Here is a 26,087-nt window from a genome sequence, read left to right as displayed (position 1 = left end):
GGGACCTGTAACCTGCCTAGATCTGAGACAACTCCCAAACACTGTCCTCTAGCCTCTCTGTTTTCTAATATCTCCCTCATTACATGGAGTAGAACATCACATATGTAGTATCCAATAAAACAAGGTAATCAAGCACAATCTCAGAGTCATGATTGCAATACAAATAACTGACAGAAGCTCACAGAAGACAGGAAATTGAGAACGACTGTAAATAACAACAAACAGAAAATTAGCTCCTGTGGAAATTGCACAATTAGAAGCCTGGGCAAACACGGATAGACTCCACTCCCCAAAAGCATGCTAATTAGTTAGCAAGAAATGGTCTAACACTTGGTGAGTGGGTAAGGGCCCGAGCCCATAACACCTCCAGAGACCAAGTAGAATAAAAGTGAGGCAGTATTTGCTTCATTCTGGCACTGGAAAACATTTGGGCCTGCTTACTCTAGGGGTGGAGGGCAGGGGCAGAAATATTTCTTCTTGGCTTGTAGAGTGGTTGCAGTGTTCCTCTGATTTTAAAACTCAGAATGGTGGTGCTGAGAAAAATTAACATCTTGTTAGGTTTTTCACACTTATCATTTCCTACAAGTACTACGCCCTCTTCACAGAAGTTCAAGTGTGACCAAGGAGCAGTCTGGAGAGGACTAGATTTCTGTTGTACTAAAGTGGGGTACAAGTGAGAAATAGGATAGGGCTTTAGGAGTACTTAGTACCCCTTGGGTGGATGGCTGCAGATAAATGGCTGTAGTAGCATCATCCATCTTTTTCAATTTGAAATACACTGAGCAGATGCCAAAGCTGCTGATACTGTTCACTCAGGTAGTCCTAGTATGACAGTCCTGTTGTGCAACATGGGCTGGGGTTTCAGAGATGGAACTTGAACTATCCACTCTTCAGAACATCCATAAAACTTGCCTTCTGGCTCATCATGCTCACAGCTATTCAAGCATACAAGTTCTGTATGCTCACAGTGAGGTCCTACTGTCAGCTGAGCATCCATTTGTCAAAGTGAACTGCAATTCATGGTATAGAAACACAGAGGACTTACATGAGGGTTCTGATTTACAGAGTATGTGTGATTTACATTCCACACTGATTCAAAGGCAGGTGTGGAGCAATCGCCACATACCGAATCCACATAAGCAGACTACCTACAAGTTAATTAGAGTTGCTCAAGGAAGCATAAGAAGTTATGGAAGGAAAACAGCAAATAGTATATAGGAAAATATACTGGTAACATTGCATTGCAGTAGTGTTGCAATGATTCCACAAGTCATTGAACTATTGTATAAGGCACATTTTAGAGAAAAGGAAAAGGCCATAAAATAAACAGAACTTTTTACTTTAATGATGCATAAGTTTCGGAGACTTAAAGTTTTCAAGATTTTTCCTCTGTTATTTTGAAGGCTGAAGTCCTTCTTGATGAAAAGCAGAGGCGTTCAGATGATTGCATGCAGGAGTCAATGCTTTCAGGAGAAGTTCTCGTACCGGGGGACTCCTATTTAACCCGAGAGCTCCGTCAGTAGGTGAGGGCCGCTGTTCGCTCCGCTGTCCATGGGCGATGTCCCGGCCCAGCCACGCCGCCGGGACACCGCTCTCCGCCGCTGCCCCTCCGAGCGAGGGAAGCTTCAGGCGGACGAAACCAAACAGGAAAGGTGTGGTCAAGGCTTTGAAGTCCTGGGGGATGCCGGGCCAAGGGGCAGGTGTCCGGCCCTGCCCACACGCTCCTCCGGGGCGGTGCCAGCCTCCGCTCCCGCAGCGATGCCGGCCGCTGTGGGGCGGGACTGGCGCTCCGCCCCACCCGGCACCCCCCTTGGAGGACACCGGGGGCCGCTTCGGGGCTCCGCGCCCTGTGAGCCGGACGCCCCCCCCACCCCCTCGGCCTCCCGCCTTCCCTTCTCCACCCCTTCCCCTCCCCTCCCGGTCCCTCCTCCCCGCCGGCGCCGGCCGTGCCCGCTTCGCTCCCCGCCCCGGCTCAGGGGCGGCTGCCGCCGCTGCTGCTGCCGCTGGCGGCTCTGGCAAAATGTGCGAGCGCGGCAGCTTCTACAGGCAGGAGCTGAACAAGACTGTGTGGGAGGTACCCCAGCGCTACCAGAACCTCACCCCAGTGGGCTCTGGTGCCTACGGCTCCGTCTGGTAGGTGCGGGGCAGCGGGAGAGGGGCCGGGAGCCGGCAGGTGCTGCCGGCCGGCGGCAGGGAGGGACAATGCCGGGGAGGCGGCCGTGCCGAGCGCCGGGGGCCGTGTGCGTGGAGCAGAGCGGGAGGGGAAGGGGGCTCCCGCCGGGCTCAGCGGGGCCGGCCTGCAGCGTGCCGGGCCGGGGGCGTGCCCGCCGGGCTGTGCGGGGCCGGGGCTCGCCCGCGGGCCGGGCCGTGCCTCGCGGTAACCCGGGCAACCGGGCCCGCCACCACCGGAGGGCGGCCTCTGCCGCCCCTCCCGCCGCTGCCCTCGCGGCCGCCCCCCGCCCGGCGGGGCACCTGTGAGGGAGCCACGACTGCCCCGACGCCGGGAATCCTGCACAGTCATGGTGTGTCCGAGCGGGCAGGACCGGGGCGCAGTGCGGGGCACGGCTGACGGAGCTCTGCCCGCTGCTGCCCCGGGAGCGGCCGCGGCCCTGCTGGCCCCAGCGCCGGGCTGTTATGGGGGTTCCCCTTCCCGGCGGGACCGCCCGCACTGCCCGCGGTACACACCGCGAGCATGGGTCCTGGCCGCAGGAACAATGGAGGGAAGCCCCTGGAGCGGGGCCGGGGAGGGCAGGGGTCGGGCCGGCTGAGGAAGAGGAGGGCTTCACTCAGCCGTTCCGAGGGAAAATCAGTGGCAAATTAGGGCAGATTGCTGCCCAGGGCAACGCCGGAGGGTTGCGTAAGGGTTTATCGCATCTTATCATAAAACGTTTCCCTTCGTTTGATAATTACTGTATCAGGTTTGCACTTTCGGAAACCCCCGGTGCGGGTTGGACTGTTATTTTCGCATTTGAAGCACACTTAGCCATGTCTATAAAAGCTTTGAATCAATTTTTTGGAAATAATAGAGATGTTTAAGGAGTTTCTGGAAAAGAATCATGTTTCTTTGGTAAGCGGAATTATGTGAAAACAATCCATCACGGGCCTGTAAATAAATGTACAGCACCAAAAAGATTTCTTTAGAACTTAACTTTTTGTGTGGGCTAAACCCGTGCAATAGTTGTGCACTTGTTCTCTTCACAGACAGATATCAGAGAACGTTTATGGAGTTTCTTAACTAGATGGTCTTAGGTCCTTTGCCCTGACCTTTCTATGATTCTATGATTTGCTTCCTTCTCTAGCTCTGTGAAATGCCCCAATTACGTGTAAACTGGGACTGCGCAGTTCAAAAACCTCCAACCATCAGCAGGAATACTCCAGACTAGCATGAAGTATCTCTGAATTCTTCTATTATTTCAGGCTTGTGCTTGCACTAGGGAAATCCACGCAAATACTGTGTGACTTTGGGTACCTGCCACTGTAGTGAGGCGTATAGTCCTGACTGATGTGAACAGTTTCACAAGGACCTAGTTCATTTAGACTATAAAATCTTAGTTTACTTTCTTCTCCCCTTTTGTCTTTCAAACTCGGAGCTGGATATACGGTGGGAGAGTAACTACTGTTGTGCTCCAACTGAACCTGCATTTCTGGTTATTTTCCCTATTTGTGCTGACGTAGTTTTAAGGGGAAGACCTACTCTGTTGAATTCTGTAATGGGGTGTCAAGACTTTTGGGAAATTGCAAAGGAAATGAAAACATGTGGTAGTTCACTTGCAGCATGGCTGGTGCTTTGGTTTTTTAAACTATGAGTGGTGTTAATCCATTGTACTTACTTCTTTTCTGCCTGCAAAGCCAAGGAAATTCTAGTATTTTGTCAATGGAGAAGCCTAGGAACTGGCATATAGAATGGAGACTGGAAGATGCCATGGGAAAGGTTTTCGCTAAAATATACATGTAAGACCGGACTACAGCAATGAAATGTTACTCTATATGAATAGCCTTATTAATATCGATGAACTATAAACCTAAACAGAAGCTCAAATGTGAGGAAAAGGTTTGCATCTCTCTCAGAAAAGCCGTCTATTTTTAGTCTATTGAAATTGATTTTTTTTTCCCCTCTGTGTGCATGTGCTTTACCCAGGAGACCCACAAGACGCAATTGTTCCCTTGAGTAATATCTGTATTGTAATACGAATAATTGTACTCCAGTAGAATATCTAAAAACATATTTAACTCTTACAGAAACCACTGGAATAAAACAAATTCTTAAGTGTTCTGATGAATAGAAGCCAAAGTCCTGAACTCCGAACACTGGCTTTAAAACAGGAACAAAGTTGTTGCAAGAAATCTTTTTCTACCTCAATGGAATTCCTGTCGAGTCCTACCTTTTTCCTTCCTCACAGTAAATTATCAGTCATATCCGATATAGTTGTGCAACTGAAGTGATAACTGGTAATAAGAAACATATTGGAAATATTTGCATTTAAGCTAACTTTTGTTTGCCCTTTTCCTGCTTGCCGCTCAAAATCAATAGAAGTGGTTGTGTCAGGAGGCTGTGTTTTCAGCCAGTTTATTGACATTTTGTAAGTCAAATAGAATTCATGTTTGGGTTTTTATATGCAGACGCATCAAATGTGCTATGGAGATAGATATTATTGTTTTAAAGCAGGTTCACTTGTAGAGAAGTATCTATATCAACCACAGTGCTTTCCAGAATGTTTTTTTTTTTTATTATTATTATTTAGATGTGGAATATGTATATAAAAGCAAACCTTCCGTAGCATTAAGAGCTCTAGTGCATTTCTCACTTTTTTTAATGACACACCATGAGGAACTCCTCAGAACTCAGATGCACTGCAAGGTGGAGTTGCATCTTGGCATCTACATAAACCACAGAGAGAACCGCATATTCTGAGTTACCCCTATGTTTTAACTCTGCAGAGGGCTTCCTTCTACCTGGGCTCTTTCCTGTGGCCGTGCCGGCTGGTTGGTGTTCTGTCATTTGCTCATGTCAGGACTGATATTTTCTTTTTAGATTTAGGAAAAAATATTAAAGCCCTGTGGAAGTATGGCTTATGTGTGCAGTCGTTCAGTTACATTGAAAATGACCAGTGTAGTCCTCAACAGTACATTTTGCCAGGAGCTGTTTGCATATTAGCAAGTCACAAATTTACATGCACAAGTGTGTCTTTTGGAGTTGTTTTTTTTTTGTGCCATAGCTTTGCTTATCAAGTTGAGGTTTGTTGTTTGGGGTTTTTTTTATGTTAAGCAATTATTTTTACTCTTTCTCAAGCCAAAACTCAAAGTTTTCTTGAAAAATGCATTTTCAGTGTCCATCCTTAAAGTTGAATTTATGTCTCACAGACGTCAGAGCTGGTTGACTCTTGTAGACCAGATGCTATCCCTGCTAATTGTGAATTTAAAAATGTTTCTGATTTTAAATGAAGTATTTAAGCTGATAGCTATTTAGATGTGAAGCAAGCGTGACTTTCATAAGGTAATCTTCATCTACAACCATCTTGTTTCAGTTCTAGAGAAAAGAGATGACTCGTGTCTTGGGTCAAACTGCATTTTAAACTCTTGTCCCTTGTGACTGTTCCTTTCAAATTAGAATTCTAGCTGTGTTTGAGTCTTTCAACTGTCCCAGTAATACTGCTTATAAACTGGAACTTTGGCTTGCAGTATCTCTGCCTCCCTGCTGTATTGCCGTGGTAGGTCCAGTATGGTTTGGTATGTGTTAACCTTTTCCTCCGGGAGCTGACATTACCACCTGCTTGAGAAGGAGCTGCTTTATCTCTTCTGTTCTTAAAGACTTTTTAATATACTGCAAACTATGTAACGTGGATAGGTTTTTGGTTTACTGTCGGTTGTCTTATTTTTTAAAGCCTGTATGCCTCTGTAAACTCTTTCAGACTGCTTAGTCCTATTTTTGCCTGGGAGGTACAGACAGTCTTCTGCAGGTACTGTCTCTCTGATCTGTCCAACAGGTTGTTTCTCATTAACATATTGCAAGTTCTGTGTTTTGCTTTCTCTGGAAATAACAGACCTTGCAAGGTGAACTGAAGTGAGTCCAGAGCTTGATCCCAGCCAGAAACTCCCACGCTGTTTCCTCAGAAGCCTTTGGCATCAATAGTACTTATATCATCCAGTCAGTCTCTTTAAATTTAAGAGTATGCAATGCCTGACACCTACTTGGGTGACATAACATGTTTTAAAAAGGAGGCCTGCTAAGTCTGAGTGTAAGGTACAGGCCTCAGTTCAAGAAAAGCAGGAAAGCAAAGCCTGCTTTATTTATTCAATGCAGCATTTCTGCAGGTCCCTCTATCCTACAAACTTTAAGTGCATGCTTAAGGTCCATTAAGTTTTTGTCCTGGCTACTTTTGGGTGAAGATGGGGAATGGTGGGGTGATAGTTAGGCTTCTATTTTGCTTTGAGGAAGTACAAGTGGAAAAACAGAAGCGGAAAGCTTTAATCCTGAATTTTAACCCTTCTTTCCCCTATCCACCCCGTCCTGTGCTTCTGGTTAGATTGTCACTCAAGTGGTTTGAGGGCAGTAGCTCATAAGACATAACATAGTTGATAGTGTCGTTTTCACATTGGGACCTCTAAGGAGATATGCTAAGACAACTTGATAGCATGTGAGGTTTTCTGAAAGCTGGTATAGTCTTTGACAAAGAGAAAAATTCCTTCATCCAAGACTGTACTTGATGACTTTAGGATGTTTTTTCTTGTAACGGTGTCTTTTACTTAGCTGTAGTGATACTAAGGGTATGATTTCAGCTACATGATCAGGTGACTGGAATTATGTGTCACTGTAACATTACATGCTAGTTTAAATGCCGAGATAAACTTTTAGAATAGTAATGCAAACCTGCTGTATGTAAATACAGCTGGAAACTGAGGACTGTATAGATCTCTACAGGCTAAGGGTAGAACTGTTGGCATGTCGATTTCCATGGACTCCCTTGGGCCTATTCTTCTTTTGGATTAGGTCTTTTGTTTCCAATGCTAATACACGAGCTGAACTTCATCCTACAAATGTTTATGCTTTTATTGGAAATATTTCAAACAATATTGTTAGAATGCTGCTGTCCAAGATCTGTTATCAGTTGTATGGTTTTCATATGCATCATTCAGAAGGAAGGGTTTTGAAGCCTTTCATTAGTTTTGCAGATATTTACAATGAGCCCTTCTAAGCTTATTCAAGACGTGCTTGAAAACTGAGAGATGAAGGGTGATAGGAGAGTTCAGTGAGAGGCAGGAGACCTCTGAAGAGTGAGTATATGTAATAATGATACTTAGAACCAAGGCCTTTAAAGTGCTGTTCCAATATGGGGGAGAAACTAAATACAAGCAGTTATGCGATCAGTGTCACAGGTTAGGAGGAGGGTCTTAGCAGCAACATTGCTGCAATGAATGAATGGAAAAAAGTGAAGCAACGAAACAGTCTTGCTGAGTGAGCAAGACCCTCAGAGGAATATGATGAAATAGCCGTTAGGAATGAAGACACAATGGGGTTTGCAACTACAAAGCCAAGGGAGGTCAAGAATTCAAGAAATTTTGTGTAAGATACATTCTGAGCACCAGCCAAGGAGACATCGCTAGAGAGTTCATTAAAAGCGGTTTTGTTGGAGTACTAGGATGGGATGCAGATTGCTTGATATTCCTTTGTCCAGTTTCATCGTGCGTATTTTCCAGCTGTTGGAACAGTGTAGTTACTGACTTTGGAAAGGAAAAGGAAGTAGGATGGTAATTAGTGGGGTCAAGGTTCCTATTTTAAATGAGAATGTCTAAGAATGCTTTTAATGAAGGAGACTGAATCAGGAAGGAGGTGTTTGGAGAAGAATGAGAAGGGCTGAGAATGGCTGTGACAGAGATTGGAGAAGAATGAGAAGGGCTGTAGGATGCTGTCGCTAAGCCTGTGGAGTAGTTCAAGAGCAGATGACAAACGTCTGTATGTGTGAGGAGAGTGGTAGAAAGAATTGTAGGAAGAGTGAAGAAGAGCCAAGCTCAAGAACTGAGCAAGACCACTCTGTATTGTGCAGGCTTTCTTTCAGGAGGAATTAATGAGTTCTTTTTTAGAGTGGGGAGACATGGGATGGAAGAGAGATGAGAGGCAGGAGATGAACCAGTTGGGGCAGAAAGGCAGCAAGGATCATGGGATTACAGCCTTCTGTGTAGCTGTAGAAATACATTAGCAGAATAAAAATTCTCTGCAAAGAGTCTTCTCCGTCCCTACCTCAGTCTAATCTGCAGATGGTGCAGCAGTGGCATAGCTAACTGCTTTCCTCTCCAGCTGTCGGTTGTGACTGGGGCTGCAGCTGGTTAGAGCACACAGTCCCTGTTTCAGAGACCTTAAAGTCTTAGGGCCTGGTTGCTTCAACACAGCTTCCCAAGTAGCTGTTTGCAATTTCAGAACTTATTAGCTAGTTGGTGCCAAAAATCCAGCATCTTAGTTCTGTGTATACAGTCAGGAAGGGAGAGGGTGTTTCAAAACCCCTATGTGACCTGTGAACAAATTGTTACCATTTAGTATTTTGGCTGTTGTAGAGAGAGAAACTGGGAAATGTGAAGGACAACTGGGAAGAAATAGGAAAAAGAAGGAAAAGAATGTGAGATTTTGTCTGTTTAGGTTTCTGTAATGTATTTGGAAGCACTGGTATTTTTCATGTTAAACTTTATATCCACATTGACCATGAGCATTTCTACCTGTAACTTCAAAGCCCATAATTTAGAACTGTTTGGTAGTTTTTCTCTATTTTAAACAAAATGTTGAATACATTTGTTGTTAGCAGTGGCAGCTGACTGATTTTTCTTGTTTACATACTGACATCGGGCTTATGGGTATCTAAAAGCCATGATTATTTTAGTATCCATGAGCTGGTTACACATGCTGAAGAAGCCAACAGCTTATGACCCCAACCTTTTGTATGTTGTTCTCACAAGTACGATTATAAATGTATCACTCCCACTGACATAAGCTGTACTGTCTATAACTTCACCAAGAAAAGTGTGACTGTTCCTTTGTAAAGTTATTTGACTATTTAGGTCACTGTGGAGACGTAAGAGATCAGGAAATAAAAATAGCTTGTGGATTCAGAGGCTGATACAGCATTTTTATGTTACATTGAAAGAAGACTGGTGAGGTATTCATGTAAACATATGGATACCAATTTTTTTTTTTTTTTTAGTATTTTTCAATGTCTGCTTAAAAGTATGTGCACAATCTTGTGTTGCTTATGGAGCAATTATGCTGCATATGTTAACAGATACTTTGTGCTTTTATATTTAGATTTAGTGGTAAATTATTCTGAGGTAATTGACAGTGTGATACTAAAGCCAAAACCATGCTAGTGCTCAGCATGGTGGGTTGGAATAATACCCACGTGATGGGATGTAATTTTACAATACAATAACCTGTCATCATCATCAAGCAAGGGTGTCTTTTTTCCCCTCTAGTGAGGAGATAAACATGTCCTTTCAGAGCCACCCATTACTCTTGTAATTACTCCCACCTCTTGTCTTGCTACAGTCTCATTTTTCTTTATGGTTTCTCTCTTATGCACATATATGTCATGATATATGTGGTTTAGTGAACAAGCACACGCTCCAGGCCTTAAATCTAGCTCTTACAGGATGGAAATCACCAACTTGAACTTGCATAAAGTAACAAAGTCTTTATCAAGAAGCAACAAGTGAACCATTTCCTGGGTTTACTTTGCTGCTTAAGCTTACTGCATGTGGCCTTTTTTCTGTTGCTCTCTTGCTGCACTGCCAGTAGCTGTTACGGTAAGTTTTCTGGTGTTAGATAGATGGTGTGTGTGCTTTTTCTCAAGACTATTCCACATCTCAATAAAAGGTAGCTGTGTTTACCAAAAAATATTAAAAAGGGTGTTAATTCACTGCAGTTGTGAAGAACCCAGATTATATGATTGGGCACTAGAAGATGTCCCAGGCCAGGGTTCCTGTGTGTCCCCCTTTTCTATGTTGCTTGCTAATGTGTACAGTAAAGGCTGTGACCTCAATGATTAGATGCATTCTGTGCTGACCACTCTTCCATTCCTTTCCCTCAGTACTTGCTCACATACACCCTTCTGCTCCTTTTACTTGTTTTTCTCAGGAAGTCAGGATCTTACAAATTAAGGGTAGGTTTGTCCACAAGGATGTTCTTGTCTCTTGCAATAGAAGGAATCAGTGGGTATATGAAAGGATGCCGAGGTCTGTAGATAGAGCTCAAAGTTGTGAATCTGTATTTTGAGCATGAATTGTGGGTTGTTTTTTTTTCTTTGTGTTTGGTTTTGGGTTTGTTTTTTTATTATTATTATTATTTATTTATTTTATTTTTTCCTTTTTTTTTTCTTGGGTTTTGTTTTTTTTTCTCATAGAACTTACGTGTAATGGAAACGCATCTGAAAGAATGTGACCCAATGAAGGAAACAAACCTGTGTTGTGATGCAGTGAAAGAAATAAAAACAGAAGTATGGAACAATATGGGGAAAACCCAGCCCCAGTGTCATTGTCATATGGAGCAAATTTAAGGATCTATTTATGTACAGCATTCCCTCCAAGTTTGGTATAGCGTGTCCAACCAGTTGTCAGACTTGCGATGATGTAAAGGTAACAGCCTCACAAGCTGGGACACTGAATTATGTAACATAAATTGAAAAATTTAGTCTTCTTTGTGTTTTTTGCACTTAACCCCAAATCAGTCACTTTGAATAGGTAAACCTAATTATTTGTACACATATAATGCTTCCACAAGCAAATGTAGACAACCAAATCCTCATGGTTATCTGGGGATGGTAACCTGCAGCAAATGGGGAGCTTGCTGCAGACACAAGATTGACACCACATATAACAGCTTGGGCCATGCCTTCATTGTGCATCAGCTAGACCTGAGCTGGCTGCAGGAAAGGAGTCATTAGACTGAACCCTCCACTCAAGCTGAACTTCTTCCAGGCATCATGAGTAGTACTGTGCCCAGCTAAGAAGCCCTTTCTGAGCCCAAAGCATGATGAAGTTCAGGGACTGGCTGCAGTCTGAGGAGACTAGGAAGAGTTCTTTCAGCAATAGATGCTGGAGTTTACTAAGTTGGGTGCGAGTTGACTCCATATGTGGTTTGTTAGATTGGGATCCTGCAAGCAGCCTTCCAGCTGTTGAAGCAATTTTGATGCTGAAGGCTAAGTAGCCATAGCTGACTAGTGTTCTCCTAATCCCAAAGGGTCAGAGCAGGCTGTGCATGAGTGGCTTGTCTGTCCAGTATTACCACTCTGCAACCACAGAGGATAAACTGTCCGTGGGATACTAGGCAAATGACCATATGTATGGCCATGTTTATAAACATCAGCTACAAAAAATCCATGCTGCAACAGAAGTCATGAAGTTAAATTCCTGTGCTCTCTGCTTCCTGAGTTTCTGGACTGTGTTAGCTTCTTGTGTTCAAACTTTTCTCTGAAACCTTAAGAGCTGGGAAAAATATGCATCTAAATAAGAGTTTTGTATTTCATCTACTGGAACTTTGTCCTGGGTTCAGCAGTAGCAGTCATTTTTCTCCATCTTAGTAGCTGGTGCAGTGCTGTGTTTTTGACTTTCAGCCTGGGAACAGCACTGATAACGCTGATGTTTTTAGTTGCTGCTCAGTAATATTTACTCTGACCAAGGACCTTCTGAGTCTCCTGCTCTGCCAGGGAGGAGGGGAAGCTGGCGGAAAGCAGAGACAGGACACCTGACCCAAACTGACCAAAGAGGTATTCCATACCACAGCATGTCATGCCCAGTATATAAACTGGGGACAGTTACCCGGAAGAGCCAGATCACTGCTCGGGTCAGTCTGGGTATGGGTTAGCGGGTGATGAGTGGTTGTATTCTCTTCCCTTGTTATTTCCTTATCATTATTATTATTGGTGGCAGCAGCAGTGATATGTGTTATACCTTAGTTACTGGGCTGTTCTTATCCAAACCCATGGGAGTTACATTCTTCTGATTCTCATCCCCATCCCTCTGGGAGTGGGGGGAGGAATGGCGGGGGGGAGTGAGTGAGCGGCTGCATGGCTCTGGGTTGCCATCTGGGCTTAAACCACGACAAACATCAATAGAATTATTAAATATAGGAGTAGACAACACTGAAAAGGTTAGTCTAATTTAAGCAATGATTGATTACCACACTAAGAAAAAGTCTCTAATCTGTGTGAAAATGATGCCATCCTTGCAAGCAGTATAATGGTTTTTTTTATCCTTGATCTTGAAAAGGACAGACAGCAAAAAAATATCATAACTGCAAAGGTTTCTGGGTCAAGAATGATCCCATCTGAAAAAGCTATTGCTAAGATTGTTCCAGAGTTGTTTCTTGTGAAAAGAAAAAAAAAAAATTATATTTCTTTTTAAATTATGATAGAAAGTCTGTCTAAAGTGATGCTCCCTTATTGAGGCATGAGAGCAAACTGTCGAGTGATGGTGTCAGAAATGCTGACGATACGCAGTTAAAAAGTCCCTTATTTTCACTGTCTACAAGAAATGAAATACTAACAGCAAAGAATAGATTAGAGATAAGAGATGATACCCCCTTTGCAAGTATCAGAGTTTATCTCCATCATACTGTTCTGTCCAGCTACATAAGATAACGTCATAATCGGAGATAAGACACCTCATAATAACTAGTTTCAAAGAAACTCAGGTAACAGTAGCTGAACCACTGGAAGGGTGATTTGTTTGCCAGTGTGAGTATAAACACGTGGCTGGCCAAAGCTGCAGCCTGTAGAAATTAACCTTGTGAAAGAAAAAGATGCTGTAAGTTGCCTGCAGTTGTTTGTGAGATGATGCAAGCACCAAGAGACTGGTGGAGAAGCCTTCTGTAGTCTAGATGTAGAAGTGGGGAAGGTGTGTGTCGTATCATGCAGAGTAAGGGAAGGTGAGGACCTCTCACCCTTTTCTTCCCCGTTAAATCACAGTAGTTAACAGCATGAGTTTGTTCTGTTGTGTTTTTTCTTAGGAAGCTGTTTGGAATCATTTTAATCAGGCTGGTTACAGGGCCCCAAGAAAGCATTTGCAGGTGCCAAGCACAGGTGGATCCCTGTTTTCACGAGTGGGACCGGAGATGTCCTGTCCAGAGACAAGTCTGGAAGCTAAACATTCTTGGGAAAGACACACAGAAAGGGAAGCAGCTTGAGCAGGTTTCTCAGGGGATGATTAAGGATTTGGGGGACAACCTAGATTGCAGCTATGATGATAAAATTGCAAGAGGGGGAGAACAAGTCTGAAATAGGAGATGTTAAGTGTTCATGGGGAGGAAAGCCTGCTGCTTGCAGAATGTGATCACAGGCAGCAGCAGATTAGAGATGCAGATCATTCTTGAATCTGACAAATGAGAGTTCAAACAATTTGAAATCTGTATATTTTAATGTTTCACCATTAATAACTTGAATTATGATGATGGTAAACAAGGCAAGTAAAGAGCCTGGAGGCATTAGCTTTGATTATCATGTGGTACAGATTCTTGACTACAGAAAACTCATTTGGACCAAGTGAGTCCCTGGCCTATGCAGCTTCAATTCATGATTTGCCATTGGAGGTACCAGGACTCAAGTTGCCATTTGTTTTCTTTCTTCTTCCTTCCACCCTCCCCACAGACACACCCTCCCACCCACTGCTTCCTTATGTGCTGCCATCCTGGGTCTAAAAAGCTGCTGTCCTAAGAATTACTGAACCTAAAAGAAAATAGTGCTTTGTTCTATCTGAAAGCTTTGCAGGCTTGAGTCATATGGAGGGTAAAAAGCAATCCATCTTAAAGATTGGTGGGTTTTAAACCACTGAAACCAATATTTGACTTTAGAATTGGGAGGAGAAGGATGTTTGTCATGATAATGCAATTTAAAACCTAATTCCTACTAGCCTTGTATAATGTACACAGTGTTTCACAAACTGGTACAAGCACGAGTGGGAAAGCTTGTGAATTACCAGAAGAGCTGAGATTTAAGCACAACCTGCTGTTTTTACAATGTTATTTATTTATCTGGAATAAACATTTCCTTTTCTACTGGAAAAAAAGCTGGAAAGGATATAGAGGGTGTATGTATTTGTGAGTCTTGGCAGAGTTCTCCAGTGGCTTCATTGGCCAGGATTACACACAGGGCAATTATATCTAATCTTTGTTACATTAACACAAAGTGGTGTCTTCCTTCTTATTTCTTCAGATTTACTTGTGCAACTTTCATGTTGCCCCTGTGGCAAGTCCTGTGGAATTTAAGATACCTCTGTTGATAGTGCTTCTCACACTGTTCATTTCTTGAGCTGCTCCACATATTTGAGCAACACAGTGTCCTCATCTGGAATAACTAGGTCCCTACCCTACTATCAGAACAAGTATCTCTATCATATCCCTTCCGCCCACTCCTCAGAGTGATACCAGTCTTATTCCTATGCTTGCTTTCTTCTGCTCAGGGAATGCCCTTCCTGATGTCCTCAGCAAAGCCACAACCCTCTATGCCTTTAAAACTTCCCTGAGGATCTGCTTCTGTGATGCTTGCAAGAAACTAGCTAAGTAATCTGCTTACCTATTTCATTTATCTCATTAGTGACTCACTCCTTCCATGGTGCCTGCAAGAAACTTCTTGACCAAATCTACTTGATCTTAGTCTTTTTTTTTTATCAAATAAAATTGTTGCTGGATTTTTCCCTGCATTGGTTGGGTGAATTCTAGGCTAACTGGATCACAGTCATCTTTTGGATGCCACTGTTCTTCCTGCCCATTTGTTGCTTGTATCCTTAGTTCTTTTTATTAAAAATATCCCCTCATCCTCCAACTGCTTACAAATAAAGTGGCTTTGGTCTTCACTTGGCTCTTCATGAGTTTAGCAGAGCACCAAATATGTGTAGGAGTCCACATACTTGGATCTGATTATCGGCTCTGTATTAATTCAGGAGCTACTCCAGCCACAATCAATGGTTTCTGCCTCTAGCGGATGTCTGCTTCCACAGTTTGCAGGAGTGTCTAAAACACTGTTCTTAAGGAGCTAATAGCTTTCAGTGTGACCATTGATTGTTGTCATCCTATGCTATGCATTTTTGGTTACCTAATTTTCATGTTTGTAACTCCAAGAAAGTTCTGTAACTTTGAAGGTTTTCAGCTTGTTAATGCTCTTTAGCAAGCACAGATGTTATCCATACTTTAAACAGAGAATTTTGAGGTATTTTAATTTAACACAATTTTAACTTAATGGATAAGAGTAAGAAGTTAAAAACTTTTTTTTCCTCATAAGAGAAGGTAGCAATCTGATTTTTATTTTTTTTTTTAATAGTTGTACTGTGTAGTGGCATGAAGCAGTACATACAGGGATCATTTCTGTTCCTGTCCTGCAGAACAGGCAGCACTTATCTGTGGCTTGTTGTGCTTGTCATGTCTTTCTAATGCGTAAAAAGCAGTGGGTTTCCCATTGGTGCAAATGGTGGTGTTTGTATTTAGTGTCTTCTTCAGCAGGGCATCTCCATCTGCATGAAGTAAAGAACATGCTGTGTGTCAGCAGGATGTGTGGGCTGGAGTGTGAGACGTACCCCTGTTCACTTGTTACCAGCATTTTGCGAGGAAATGACTATGTCTGCATCCTAATTTGATACCAGTTCTGTGGCATTATCATATAGCAAGCTAATGGTCACATAGGTGATTAGTATTGCTAGACACGATGGCAGTGTTCCTCTAATTAGTAAAGACTTCAGTTTGTTCAGAGTTTGAATCCCTGTATTCCCTACGAGCCTTGCCTTGGAGGTTGAGGCTGGAGCTGTACTAATAGAGCTTATCTCCGGTTACTTTTCCTGCCACATGGGGAAGGGTTACCTGAGGATGAGTCCTGAACATTATCATGTTAGTAATTTGCCAGGTGGAAAACAAGGAAACTGTCTTTGAATACTCAGAGTTACTGCTGACTAGCTCTCCCGGGGGCGGTCCCTGTATGGAGCGTGAAAATGGGCAAAGGAAGGAAAAAGAGCGCCCAAGAGAATACAGGTTTCTCCAGCAAACTAGCCGAGAGCTTTGAAGTAGAACATGCCATCAACGCGGACTTTCTCTTTTCCTCTTCTAGCTCAGCTTATGATACCAAAACAAGACAGAAGGTGGCGGTAAAAAAGCTTTCAAGACCTTTTCAATCGCTTATTCATGCGCGGAGGACCTACAGGGAGCTTAGGTTGCTAAAGCACATGAAGCATGAAAACGTAAGTGGAGAGTGACTTCTTTCCCTTCGGATTTTCATGACAAAAGTTTGCAATATAGGCTTAATTTCAGTTAGGTACAATCTTTATTAAAAAGTATATGCAATTCTCTAGCTACCCAAGATACCATAAGGCATCTTATGTGAAGTCACTGGACTTTAGAGACTTCTTTAGAGACTTTCAGTAAAAGGCTGCCTTTCTAAGTAAAAAATATCTCAATTCATCTTGAAGATGCAGCTGATGAAATCCAAAACAAGTGATCCCAACTTCCCTAATAAAGTAATGTTCTGCTTGCTGCTGCTGGATGCTCTTGAAATGTCAGTCCAGGAAAAAAATAACTCAAGCCTGCTTTTGCTGAATTTGGATTCTCTTGAGAAATTAAGGGCAGATACTCTCATTGACATTAGCAGCAGTGTAATATTTAGATGAACAATAGTAGAACTTCAGGACCCAAATAATCCAGTACTACTCTATGTGGCAAGCAGTTGATTTCTGTGGGACTATCCATCTGCTTAAAAGTAACTTGATGAATTAAAGCCCAAATAAAATAAAGTGGGTTGAAAAGTATCCTGGAGAAAGGATGCTAAAAAAGCTAAATAACAACAGAATGAGAAACCCCATGAAACTGTGCATAATTTTAAATATTGTGTATAAAGTATGTGTCAGCTTTTTTGTGATGAGGTATGACTTTTCCTGCCTTTATTTCTGACTGTCTAGAGTCTTCTTGTAATTACTTATACTAATTAGTATAATTTCCTGTTGGTCATGGAGGTAGCTGAGGCTATACCTGTACAGACCACCTATTGTACCAGTTGTACTAAGTTTTCAAGATGTCAGAATGTCATATTTTGCCAGTTTCATCCCAAGAATGCCAAGCACTGTCATTACTGATTCCATGTTGCTTTACAGATGTCTAAAAATAAACTGTTGATTCCCTCCTCTTTCAGGTTATAGGATTGCTGGATGTTTTTACACCTGCAACATCAATAGAAAATTTTAACGAAGTGTAAGTAAAATTGTAAAGTCATTCCGTAGTTAGTAAGTACCACTCTGGTGTTTAAAAAGAAGCATGAACTGTTCTAGTGGACTTGCAGCCACAGATGGCTTTGGGTGAAGAACCCCAATAAATCCATTTGCAACTTTTCCACTGAAGAGGAGGCAGGAAGATGGGACTCATTTTTGTACTTTCTTGAATGATAGTTAATAAGATTATAGGTATATGATAAGTGGTTTGATGCTGCTTGCCAGTAAACTTAAAACTTTTTCAGTTCAATTATATATGAGCTGTAGATTATCTTTTCACAGCTAGGTGGGATAGCTCAGGAATGCAGGAAAGTATCTCTTGGTTAACTGAGACAATGTAAATTTAGGCTAGATTTCTGACTAACCAAGGGCTAGGTGTATTTTCATGTTACATGTACGATTTATGCTGAGTTCCTCTTGGTTTACATCCTTTATAAGCACTTAGGTAAATAAGTTAGCAGAAAAAATAGTAGCTAATATATTTTTGTCTCCATGGAAATTAGTGCCAAACACCTTTGACTCTGGGGCAAAATTGCACAAATAGAAACTGGGTATGATAGATGCATGCTTGTATCCTAGCACTGCTTTTGGAAAAGAGTCAACATTTCTGCAAAATTTGTCAGAAAATAAAGCTTACAGCAGGGCTTGAGAGGGAAGTTACAAAAGCCACTCTTTATTTCAACCAGTTCTATGTTCATTTCCATCATCAGATATTCCAGGGCCCTGCAGGTGCTGTAGTTTCAGTGCCGCAGGTTCCCAGTTTGATATTGTGTGAGGCTTTCTATTCATCTCAAAATATGATGCGTTCTCCCCTCACTGAACTGCTGTAGTGTGTCCCAGGGAAAACAGAGATACAAGTTTTTAATGTACTGTAATGATTTTTCTTTTTCGTTATATTAAATCTCATAGCTGTGATTCCATTATTGAAGGTCTTAGATGATTTAAGTGGCATAAACTATGGTGTGTGTTGGTAGAACATGGAAAAGGAACCTTCATGGGTGTATGTAGTTGCTCTAGATGTGCTGCTTTTAGGATTTAGATTCTGCCATTTGTAAATGAGATGTGTTTCTTTTTCTTCTGCTCTGTGTTTTATTTTCACAGGTATCTTGTGACAAATTTAATGGGTGCTGACCTGAATAACATTGTGAAGTGCCAGAAGTTAACAGATGACCATATACAGTTTCTCATCTATCAGTTACTTCGAGGTCTTAAGGTAACTGGCTATATGCAAGAGTTTTAGAGTCTGCAGCCAAAATGTAGTAGTGACTGATTTGTTGCAGTGACAGTACTTAACACTTTTTTTTTTTTATGTCTTAAGACTTGCAGATAACAGCAATCATTGCAGAAATTACCAGATCATTTTTATAACCAGAAATACCCCCAAGCCTGCCAGCGTTTACGTGCATAATACATGTGAATACTCCCCTTGAACACTAACTTTAGATCTGTCTATTTAATTATTATTGGAGGAGAATCATTTGCTATATAGTGTCTCAAGTGAACATGTTGTGTAGCACACAGTGTGTGTTTTAGACACTTCACCTGTCACAAGAAGGTAGTGCAAAAACATTCTGAAGAATGTGAACTTGGTAAAGAACAATATGGCAAGTAACTCACATTTGTGCTTTGAAAGACATAAGCGGGTTTGAAAAACTGCAGCTCTCATTTTGGTAGGGAGCATGACATGGATGAAGAGATAACCAAGTTAGCTGGGTTCTTTGAGAAATTTCTGGAAGGAGAAGTGTATCTTAGCAATGTACAGTGCTGCACACAATCACCTAGGATTTAAGCTGCTCATAAGTTCATTGTTTCTTTTAATTGTATCAGTGAAAAGGTATACAGTCACGTAACAAAGGCAGTTGGCAATGAAACTGTTGCAAAATTTTCTTCCAAAAGAATTAAAATAGTTGTATTTTTTCTGACATTAAATATTAAAGTGTCTATAAAGAGCAGAAGATGTAGGAAATGTTTACCATTACAAGGTGATAAGCATTTCGTTGGACCAGTGTTGATTTTCACAGGAATAAACAAAAAGAAAAGAGATGGGTCAGCTACTTTAGTAGCTAACTTAACAGTAATTGATATTTTAAACATGGAAACTAACTCCATGTTTGAAAGCAAGCCATGGTAAGTACTGGCTCTGAAATATACTTTTTATATGATTTTCAGCAAGTCACCTTGTGCCTGAGACAGTAATTCTTATTCATGCATGAAGGTTCTGTCAACTGAAGTGCAGATCTCAGTGAATAAAAATTGCAGAACTGAGCCCTTAATTGCTTTGTCTCATTTACTTAAGTTAATAGCTTAATTAGGAAGATGGATTCTGGAGTTAATTATCCATCTTTGGAATTTTGAATATAAGGCTGTTGTGTCAGAGCTAAATAATAGTAAAAGTTGTCCTCCAAAGTGAATGTTAATTTCTGTCTCTTATTTCCAATGGGGGAGGTTGATGGCGGCTCACCTCTTCTGGAATTGAAATTCTCGTGTCTCATTAGTTGAAGAACATTTGATCATATATAACTCCTCACTTACATCTATGCTATAGTCATTTCAACATGTATTTGCATACCTGAATAAGCTTTGGACTTGCTGGTAGGTGTGTTCAGCAGTACCGAGCACGGGCTTCATGCCCTGCAGAAGCTGTCTGAGCAGATGAAGGGTTAGTGTAGAGCTGCATAGGTTGGCAGACTCCTGACTGGCTGGTGGAGGACTGCTTGTGGTACTAAGAGCAGCTGTTGTCATCATCTCAACAGAGCAGGGAGACAGCTCCTTCTGTTGGAAGTAATGGTTTGGTTTCCTCTTCATTCAGCTGTGCTTGGCTGTTGTGAGGAGTACTCAGGGGTGGCCCTGCTTTTTTGATAAACAGTGCAGAGGTCTGGAACAAGAAGAATACCCGGTGTTTTCTTTGGGTTTTCCAAGTAGATATCTCTGCTCTTAAATAAAGGTGAATTCAGCTCAAGAAAATAGAAAAGAAGGCTTTCAAGGTCTTGCTGACCCTGGTCAGTAAGGTCATAGATAAATTTGCTGTTAATCCTAACAAGTGAATGATAGGCAGTTACAGAGTAAGCTTTTCTCAATCTTAAAGTTTTAACGTTTTATGTAGAATAGCAGAGGCACTAAATAGAATCATAGAATAGTTATGGTTGAAAAGGACCGTAAAATCATCTAGTTCCATCCCACCTGCCATGGGCAGGGACACCTCACACTAAACCATCTCACCCAAGGTTTTGTCCGACCTGGCCTTGAACACTGCCAGGGATGGAGCATTCACAACCTCCCTGGGCAACCCATTCCAGTGCCTCACCACCCTTAGTAAAGAACTTCTTCCTTATATCCGATCTAAACTTCCCCTGGTTAAGTTTTAACCCATTACCCCTTGTCCTGTCACTACAGTCCCTAATGAAGAGTCCCTCCCCAGCATCCTTATAGGCCCCCTTCAGATACTGGAAGGCTGCTATGAGGTCTCCACACAGCCTTCCCTCCTCCAGCCTGAACAGCCCCAACTTTCTCAGCCTATCTTCATACGGGAGGTGCTCCAGTCCCCTGATCATCCTCGTGGCCCTCCTCTGGACTTGTTCCAACAGTTCCATGTCCTTTTTATGTTGAGGACACCAGAATAGCCACTGGAATACTGCTTTGGATCCCTGCTTTTAAAGTGGACCTGAAGTAATGCTGTGGCTTAGGTAGGTATTTTGGTCACTAACCTGTTGCAGGGTGCAAGTGTCACCCACATCAGCAGTCACAGTAAGTATTAAGGTGACTTAATATCACCTAGATGTCAACCATACTGCTCCCCAGCCACTGACTTCACTGAGTTGCTGCCTGATCAACATGGACATTCAGATAAGACTGGGACAAATTCCAAATTGGTGTGAAACTTTCAACAGAAGAATCACTGCAAGTGCTATCTTTTATGGTAGAATCTAGTCTTTGTGGTAACTTTTCTTGAAATGCCCAGTTCTGCATAAGACAAAACAAGGAGGTTTTGAAGTTCATCATACCCTGTTTGATCTGAAAATGTAATGACATGGGTCTTCTCTGTATATAAAACAATCTGGGTCAGAAGTGAAAAGATAAGAAAAGTGACTTGCACTTCACCTCTTACTTCAAATCTTACCTTTTTATTCCCTTTGTTTCACAGTATATTCACTCAGCTGGAATCATCCACAGGGTGAGTTCACTCATTGCAGTAAGAATGAACGGAGTGTGTCCCTCTGTGCATCAAGCGTGTTACTAAGACATAGTTATAATATACTTTAAAGGGTTAAAATCATACTTGACTAACTCCTTCTGCTGTGCTACAGGACCTGAAGCCCAGTAACCTAGCTGTAAATGAAGACTGTGAATTGAGGGTAGGTATCATGTTGTAATGAAGAGTGTTGTAAAAGCTCTCAAGAGGAGAGTTTCTGAGAAAACATTAGCTACTGGTTTTATTTCTGGTTCCATTAATTTCAACTGTTTGCGACTCTTGCTGTCTTGGCATAGAAAACCCACTTCCATGAGCACATGTTTTCTCCCAAATGTTAATTTAGTACGAACCCAAGTATCTTCATCCCTGGTTCCTCGCAGATGGTACATAGGCTAATGATTTGGCCCGTGAGTAAATACTGAGTATATTTGAAAGTTTGACCTGTGATATGTATCTGCATCTGCCATGCCTAGATGAAGCCTTGTAACAGCTTTCATTTTTATATTTATAGTATATACAAGCTTAATTAAATAACAATATGGAAACAGATACCAGTATTACCAGTTATGTTACCAGTTACAGGCAAAACCTCAACCAAAAAAACTCTGTAATCCACTCTTCTCAAAAGCTGTTTTAATGTACACAGGTATATAAATACATATCTTCGTGTAGCTGCGTTATATGGCATTATATAATAAGGATGGGACTCTGGAGAAGGAAAAGATGTCTTTAGCTTTCTAATCCTTTAAGCCTAAGAGTGAGAAGTTTATTATTTCTCCATGACAGCCAGAAACATCTTTATCCTTATAACTGAGACTATGATGTAATCACTTTATTCCAGCTGTGAGGGAGTATTTGGAATACAAGAAAAGATTCCAAATACTACAAGATCAGCAAAAAAACACAAGAGTGAATTAAGAGCAGTGCAGTTTGGTCCTCACAGTAATCTGGATCTGTGGTGAGAAATTACAGTTCCTGTTTGGTTTAGTGGCATACACAGATGCTCAGCAATTTTCATGATTATCCCTTTAATGTCTTCATGCATGTATGTTCAGCATCTGTGAAATTTTATGGGTCATCTGGTTCTGATCATGCACTCTAAAATGTGTGCTGTATTTTCATACTGTAAGTGAAGGAGACTTTTAATCTTTTTCGGGGTTTTTCTATTATTATGGTACCTGTGCATCTCCCTGCCTAGCATTTGTTGCGCTGCTCTTTGCCTTATTTGTATTTATAGCTTTATTTCCTCTGATACCAGATTACTTTCTAATAGAAAAAACTAGTGTACAAACAAAAAGAAAACAAAAGCAAGAAGGAAAATGTGTATGTACACATTTGATAGGAGGGATCAGCTATGATAGCTATTAAAGAAAAATATTACTGAAACCCTTATAAAAATAAAGGCAGTAGTGTTTCAGTTTTTATGCCTTGTTTGCCTCATGCTTTTATTTTTGCTTTCTTAAGAAATAAATAATGCTTTTAAAGTATATTAGAAGTAAAGATGTTAATGCATTATTTATTTTTCTTTAGGCTTTTTATATCTTTAAATTGGATTATAACTGATGAATTTTGAATGATAGTCTGAAAGTTTTCTTACTCCCAATGAAAAGGATTAGCCATCAGCTTATCTCATCACAGGAGGTTGCCACTGATCTTCATTCACATTTCTATTTGAAGAGATGCTAACTAGCTCAGATGACTGACTTAACAGCACTGAGGCTCAGATGGTACCCTTTCAGACAGCCTTAGTGTTACGGGTATGTTTTAGCTCCATAATTAGTGGGACACAGACTAATAAAAAAGCAGAAAGCAAAGAAATGAGCAGGAAAAATTTAATTAAAATAACTTCCCATCAATATAAACTTAGCAAAGGAGAGCATATGGAGAGAAACGTTTTGCTACCAACCCTGTGAGTAATATGTGTACCTAAACAGAGCTCCTTTGTTTTTTTGGTGGGGGAGTTCTGCCAAAACCAGATGGTATGTGATTTAAATCTACCTTGTTACACAGGATGTATGTTTCTTTCCCAGCAGCACTGGAATGATGCGTTATTTGGGTAAATGCTTAGACATGAGAGGGAAACAACAGAAATTCTGCAAATTTGTGATCAGCTCATGTGGTCTTTAAATGTTTAAATGGCCAGCGGCACTTGCCATTTTGCACAGCCATTCCCATTGTTAGTGCTTCATTTTTTATAGCAGCAGTGCTGATTTTTAGCAAATAAATGTCAGTGGAAGATTGAATTTGAGGCAAAATGTGAAGTTTGCCTTAGAGGACAAAAGGCCAGGCTCATCGCAGTGGAAGCAACTTTATGCAGACCCGTAGGCTGCAAGAGTGCAGCAGGGAGAGCAGATAATCTCGTCTGCAGAGTGCTGCTGGTTTACTTCACTAATAGCAAGGGGCCATGGATAAACTCAGAAATGAGTAACAGTACCTGTAACAAAAGTGAAAAAGGATTTTTAAAATCATTGTTCATTTTACTGTATTTTTATTCTGTAGATTTTAGACTTTGGTTTAGCTCGACAAACTGATGATGAAATGACTGGATACGTTGCAACAAGATGGTACAGAGCTCCAGAAATCATGTTAAATTGGATGCACTACAATCAGACAGGTAAACTTTGAAGGTGTACATTTTGCTCCAGCTGGATATAGTGATAGTTTTAAACTGAGAGGCAACTCTGTTTAAGAGTCTCTTCAATTCATCATACACATTTCTCTCTCTGTTTTTTGGCAGTTGATATCTGGTCAGTTGGATGCATCATGGCAGAGTTATTGAAAGGGAAGGCCCTGTTTCCTGGAAACGATTGTATCCTTAGCAATAAAACTTCAAATGCAGCTATAACAATACTGTCTAATTTTTGGTTTTTTTTCTAATTACTTCAGTGTTTCTGTGGAAATGTTTTTGAGCTAACAAACTAAAAAAGTAAACTGTTTTTGCTAATCTTTCAGTTTGAAGTATATGAGAGCTGAATATGAGACCCACTGGTAGGAAAAAAACCCATAGTAACAGATGTTCTAAACAATGAGTTACATTTATTCTTTGTTATGTATCTGTATTTAAATAATAACCTAGTTACAACACAGCAAATTTCTTCCACGTGTGTATCTTACTGAAATAACATAACCTTAAAGCTGCAGCTGAGTAAAGGCAGTATTTTTTGATCAGCTGATGTAGTTTCTCAGTACTCTGAAAACCTGCAAAAAGCAAATACTTTTGTTAAAACTAAGCCATTGCCAGGCGCAAAACAACATAACATCAGAATTGCCTGGAAAACTGTTAAGAGAGCTGAGAGACGAGGTCTCCCTGCTTACCTTTCTACTGTGCTCAGCATCATTATGCCTGTATTGTAACCACAGGCATTGTCCAGATGTTCATCATCTGGATGACTGTGCTTCAGACTGATCATATTATTCAGACTGGTATTTGGAAAAATCCATGCATTTAGTTTTCAAGAAATAAGATTATTTTTTTTGCTGTTTAAAAATATTGTCTGCAATTGTATGATTACATCCATTTCAATAAAGCTGTAATATAACCTTGAGTCTATAGGGAGTGTAATACATCTTACATTTAGGGCAATAAAAAATGCTTGGTTTCGAAATTCTAATCTTGACACTGATACAAACCAGATTTTTAAAGCTACCAGATGAGAATTTGCCACTTGCCAGCCCTCAGATTAGTAATCTAGCCCTATCGTGCTATATTGTGTTAGACTGATCTTCAGCACAGGTATCTGAAACATATATGTGCTATTAAAATTAAGCTTAAGAATATGCTAAATTGGGAACTAGAACAGGAAGGCAATATCTTGCACGTACCTTTCTCATGTACAGGCACACGTGAAGGATTCATATAATGCAGTAAAGAATGATACTCCAGGACTAGGCTTAAGTAGGTATGAATTGGTGTCCTTGCATGGACTAGGATGGAATTGTCTCACTGAAAGCTTTAAACAAGTATCTGCATAAAAGGTCATTAATTGTTTAAACCCAGAGGGACCATGTGCTGTTTATTTCCCTGAAATACTGCAGATATTGATCAACTAAAGAGAATAATGGAAGTTGTGGGCACACCCAGTTCTGAACTTCTGAAAAAGATCTCATCAGAACATGTGAGTTCAGTTATCTGGCTTTCTAGCATTCTTTTCTCTAATTGACATCATGTATCACTGATGGCGTTACACAGATCCTCTGATTTGGAAATGAGCAAACACGAAAATTATCTCATTGCTGCTAGAATGCCACGATTAAAAGAATCCCATTCTTTTTAGAGGTATCCAAATGCCTCGACTCTCAGCTGGATTACTTTAGATACTTGTTCTCATGTGCTCAGTGTTTGAAAGGAGTTTTGCAATTGGTCCTGGTGAACTTTTAGTTTGCTGCTATACTTGTAATTAAAAAAAATAAAAATCAATTTTCTTCTCAGCTCAGAGCATTATATTGTTATTAAATCTGATGTCTCTGTAACTTTTATGCTTTCCATTGCTGTAAAGGATCTAAATAGGAATATTTAGGAATATTGGAATCAAATAACGTGTTTATGTTCTTCATGAGTGCACTTATTTGGATCCCTAATTTGATTTGTATTTATTCATTTCTCTGAATCTCCTGTGAGGTCCACTTTCATGTTAACATCTATAGCTAACGGTGTGATTTTTAACTCTCCATATGCCTTCTT

At 41.1% G+C, this 26,087-nt stretch overlaps 1 protein-coding gene across 1 annotated transcript in view; it reads left to right on the top strand.

Moving 5' to 3' along the window:
- The first annotated feature begins 1,908 nt into the window (after nucleotides 1–1,908).
- MAPK11 (mitogen-activated protein kinase 11) overlaps nucleotides 1,909–26,087 on the top strand; it is a 31,270-nt gene continuing 7,091 nt past the window's right edge. The window contains exons 1-9 of the mRNA XM_061467563.1: nucleotides 1,909–2,133; nucleotides 16,068–16,197; nucleotides 17,142–17,200; nucleotides 18,319–18,430; nucleotides 21,359–21,388; nucleotides 21,522–21,569; nucleotides 23,906–24,020; nucleotides 24,144–24,215; nucleotides 25,442–25,521. Of these exons, the coding sequence (XP_061323547.1) occupies nucleotides 2,021–2,133; nucleotides 16,068–16,197; nucleotides 17,142–17,200; nucleotides 18,319–18,430; nucleotides 21,359–21,388; nucleotides 21,522–21,569; nucleotides 23,906–24,020; nucleotides 24,144–24,215; nucleotides 25,442–25,521 (759 nt within the window). The 5' untranslated portion in view covers nucleotides 1,909–2,020. The remainder of the gene's footprint in view (nucleotides 2,134–16,067; nucleotides 16,198–17,141; nucleotides 17,201–18,318; nucleotides 18,431–21,358; nucleotides 21,389–21,521; nucleotides 21,570–23,905; nucleotides 24,021–24,143; nucleotides 24,216–25,441; nucleotides 25,522–26,087) is intronic.

The sequence above is a fragment of the Pezoporus flaviventris genome, unplaced genomic scaffold, assembly GCF_033815535.1.
Source record: "Pezoporus flaviventris isolate CSIRO_AGI_PZ_B2104156 unplaced genomic scaffold, CSIRO_AGI_Pfla_v1 ptg000045l, whole genome shotgun sequence".
Lineage (NCBI taxonomy): Eukaryota > Metazoa > Chordata > Aves > Psittaciformes > Psittacidae > Pezoporus > Pezoporus flaviventris.
This window is presented reverse-complemented; position numbering and strand designations above follow the sequence as displayed.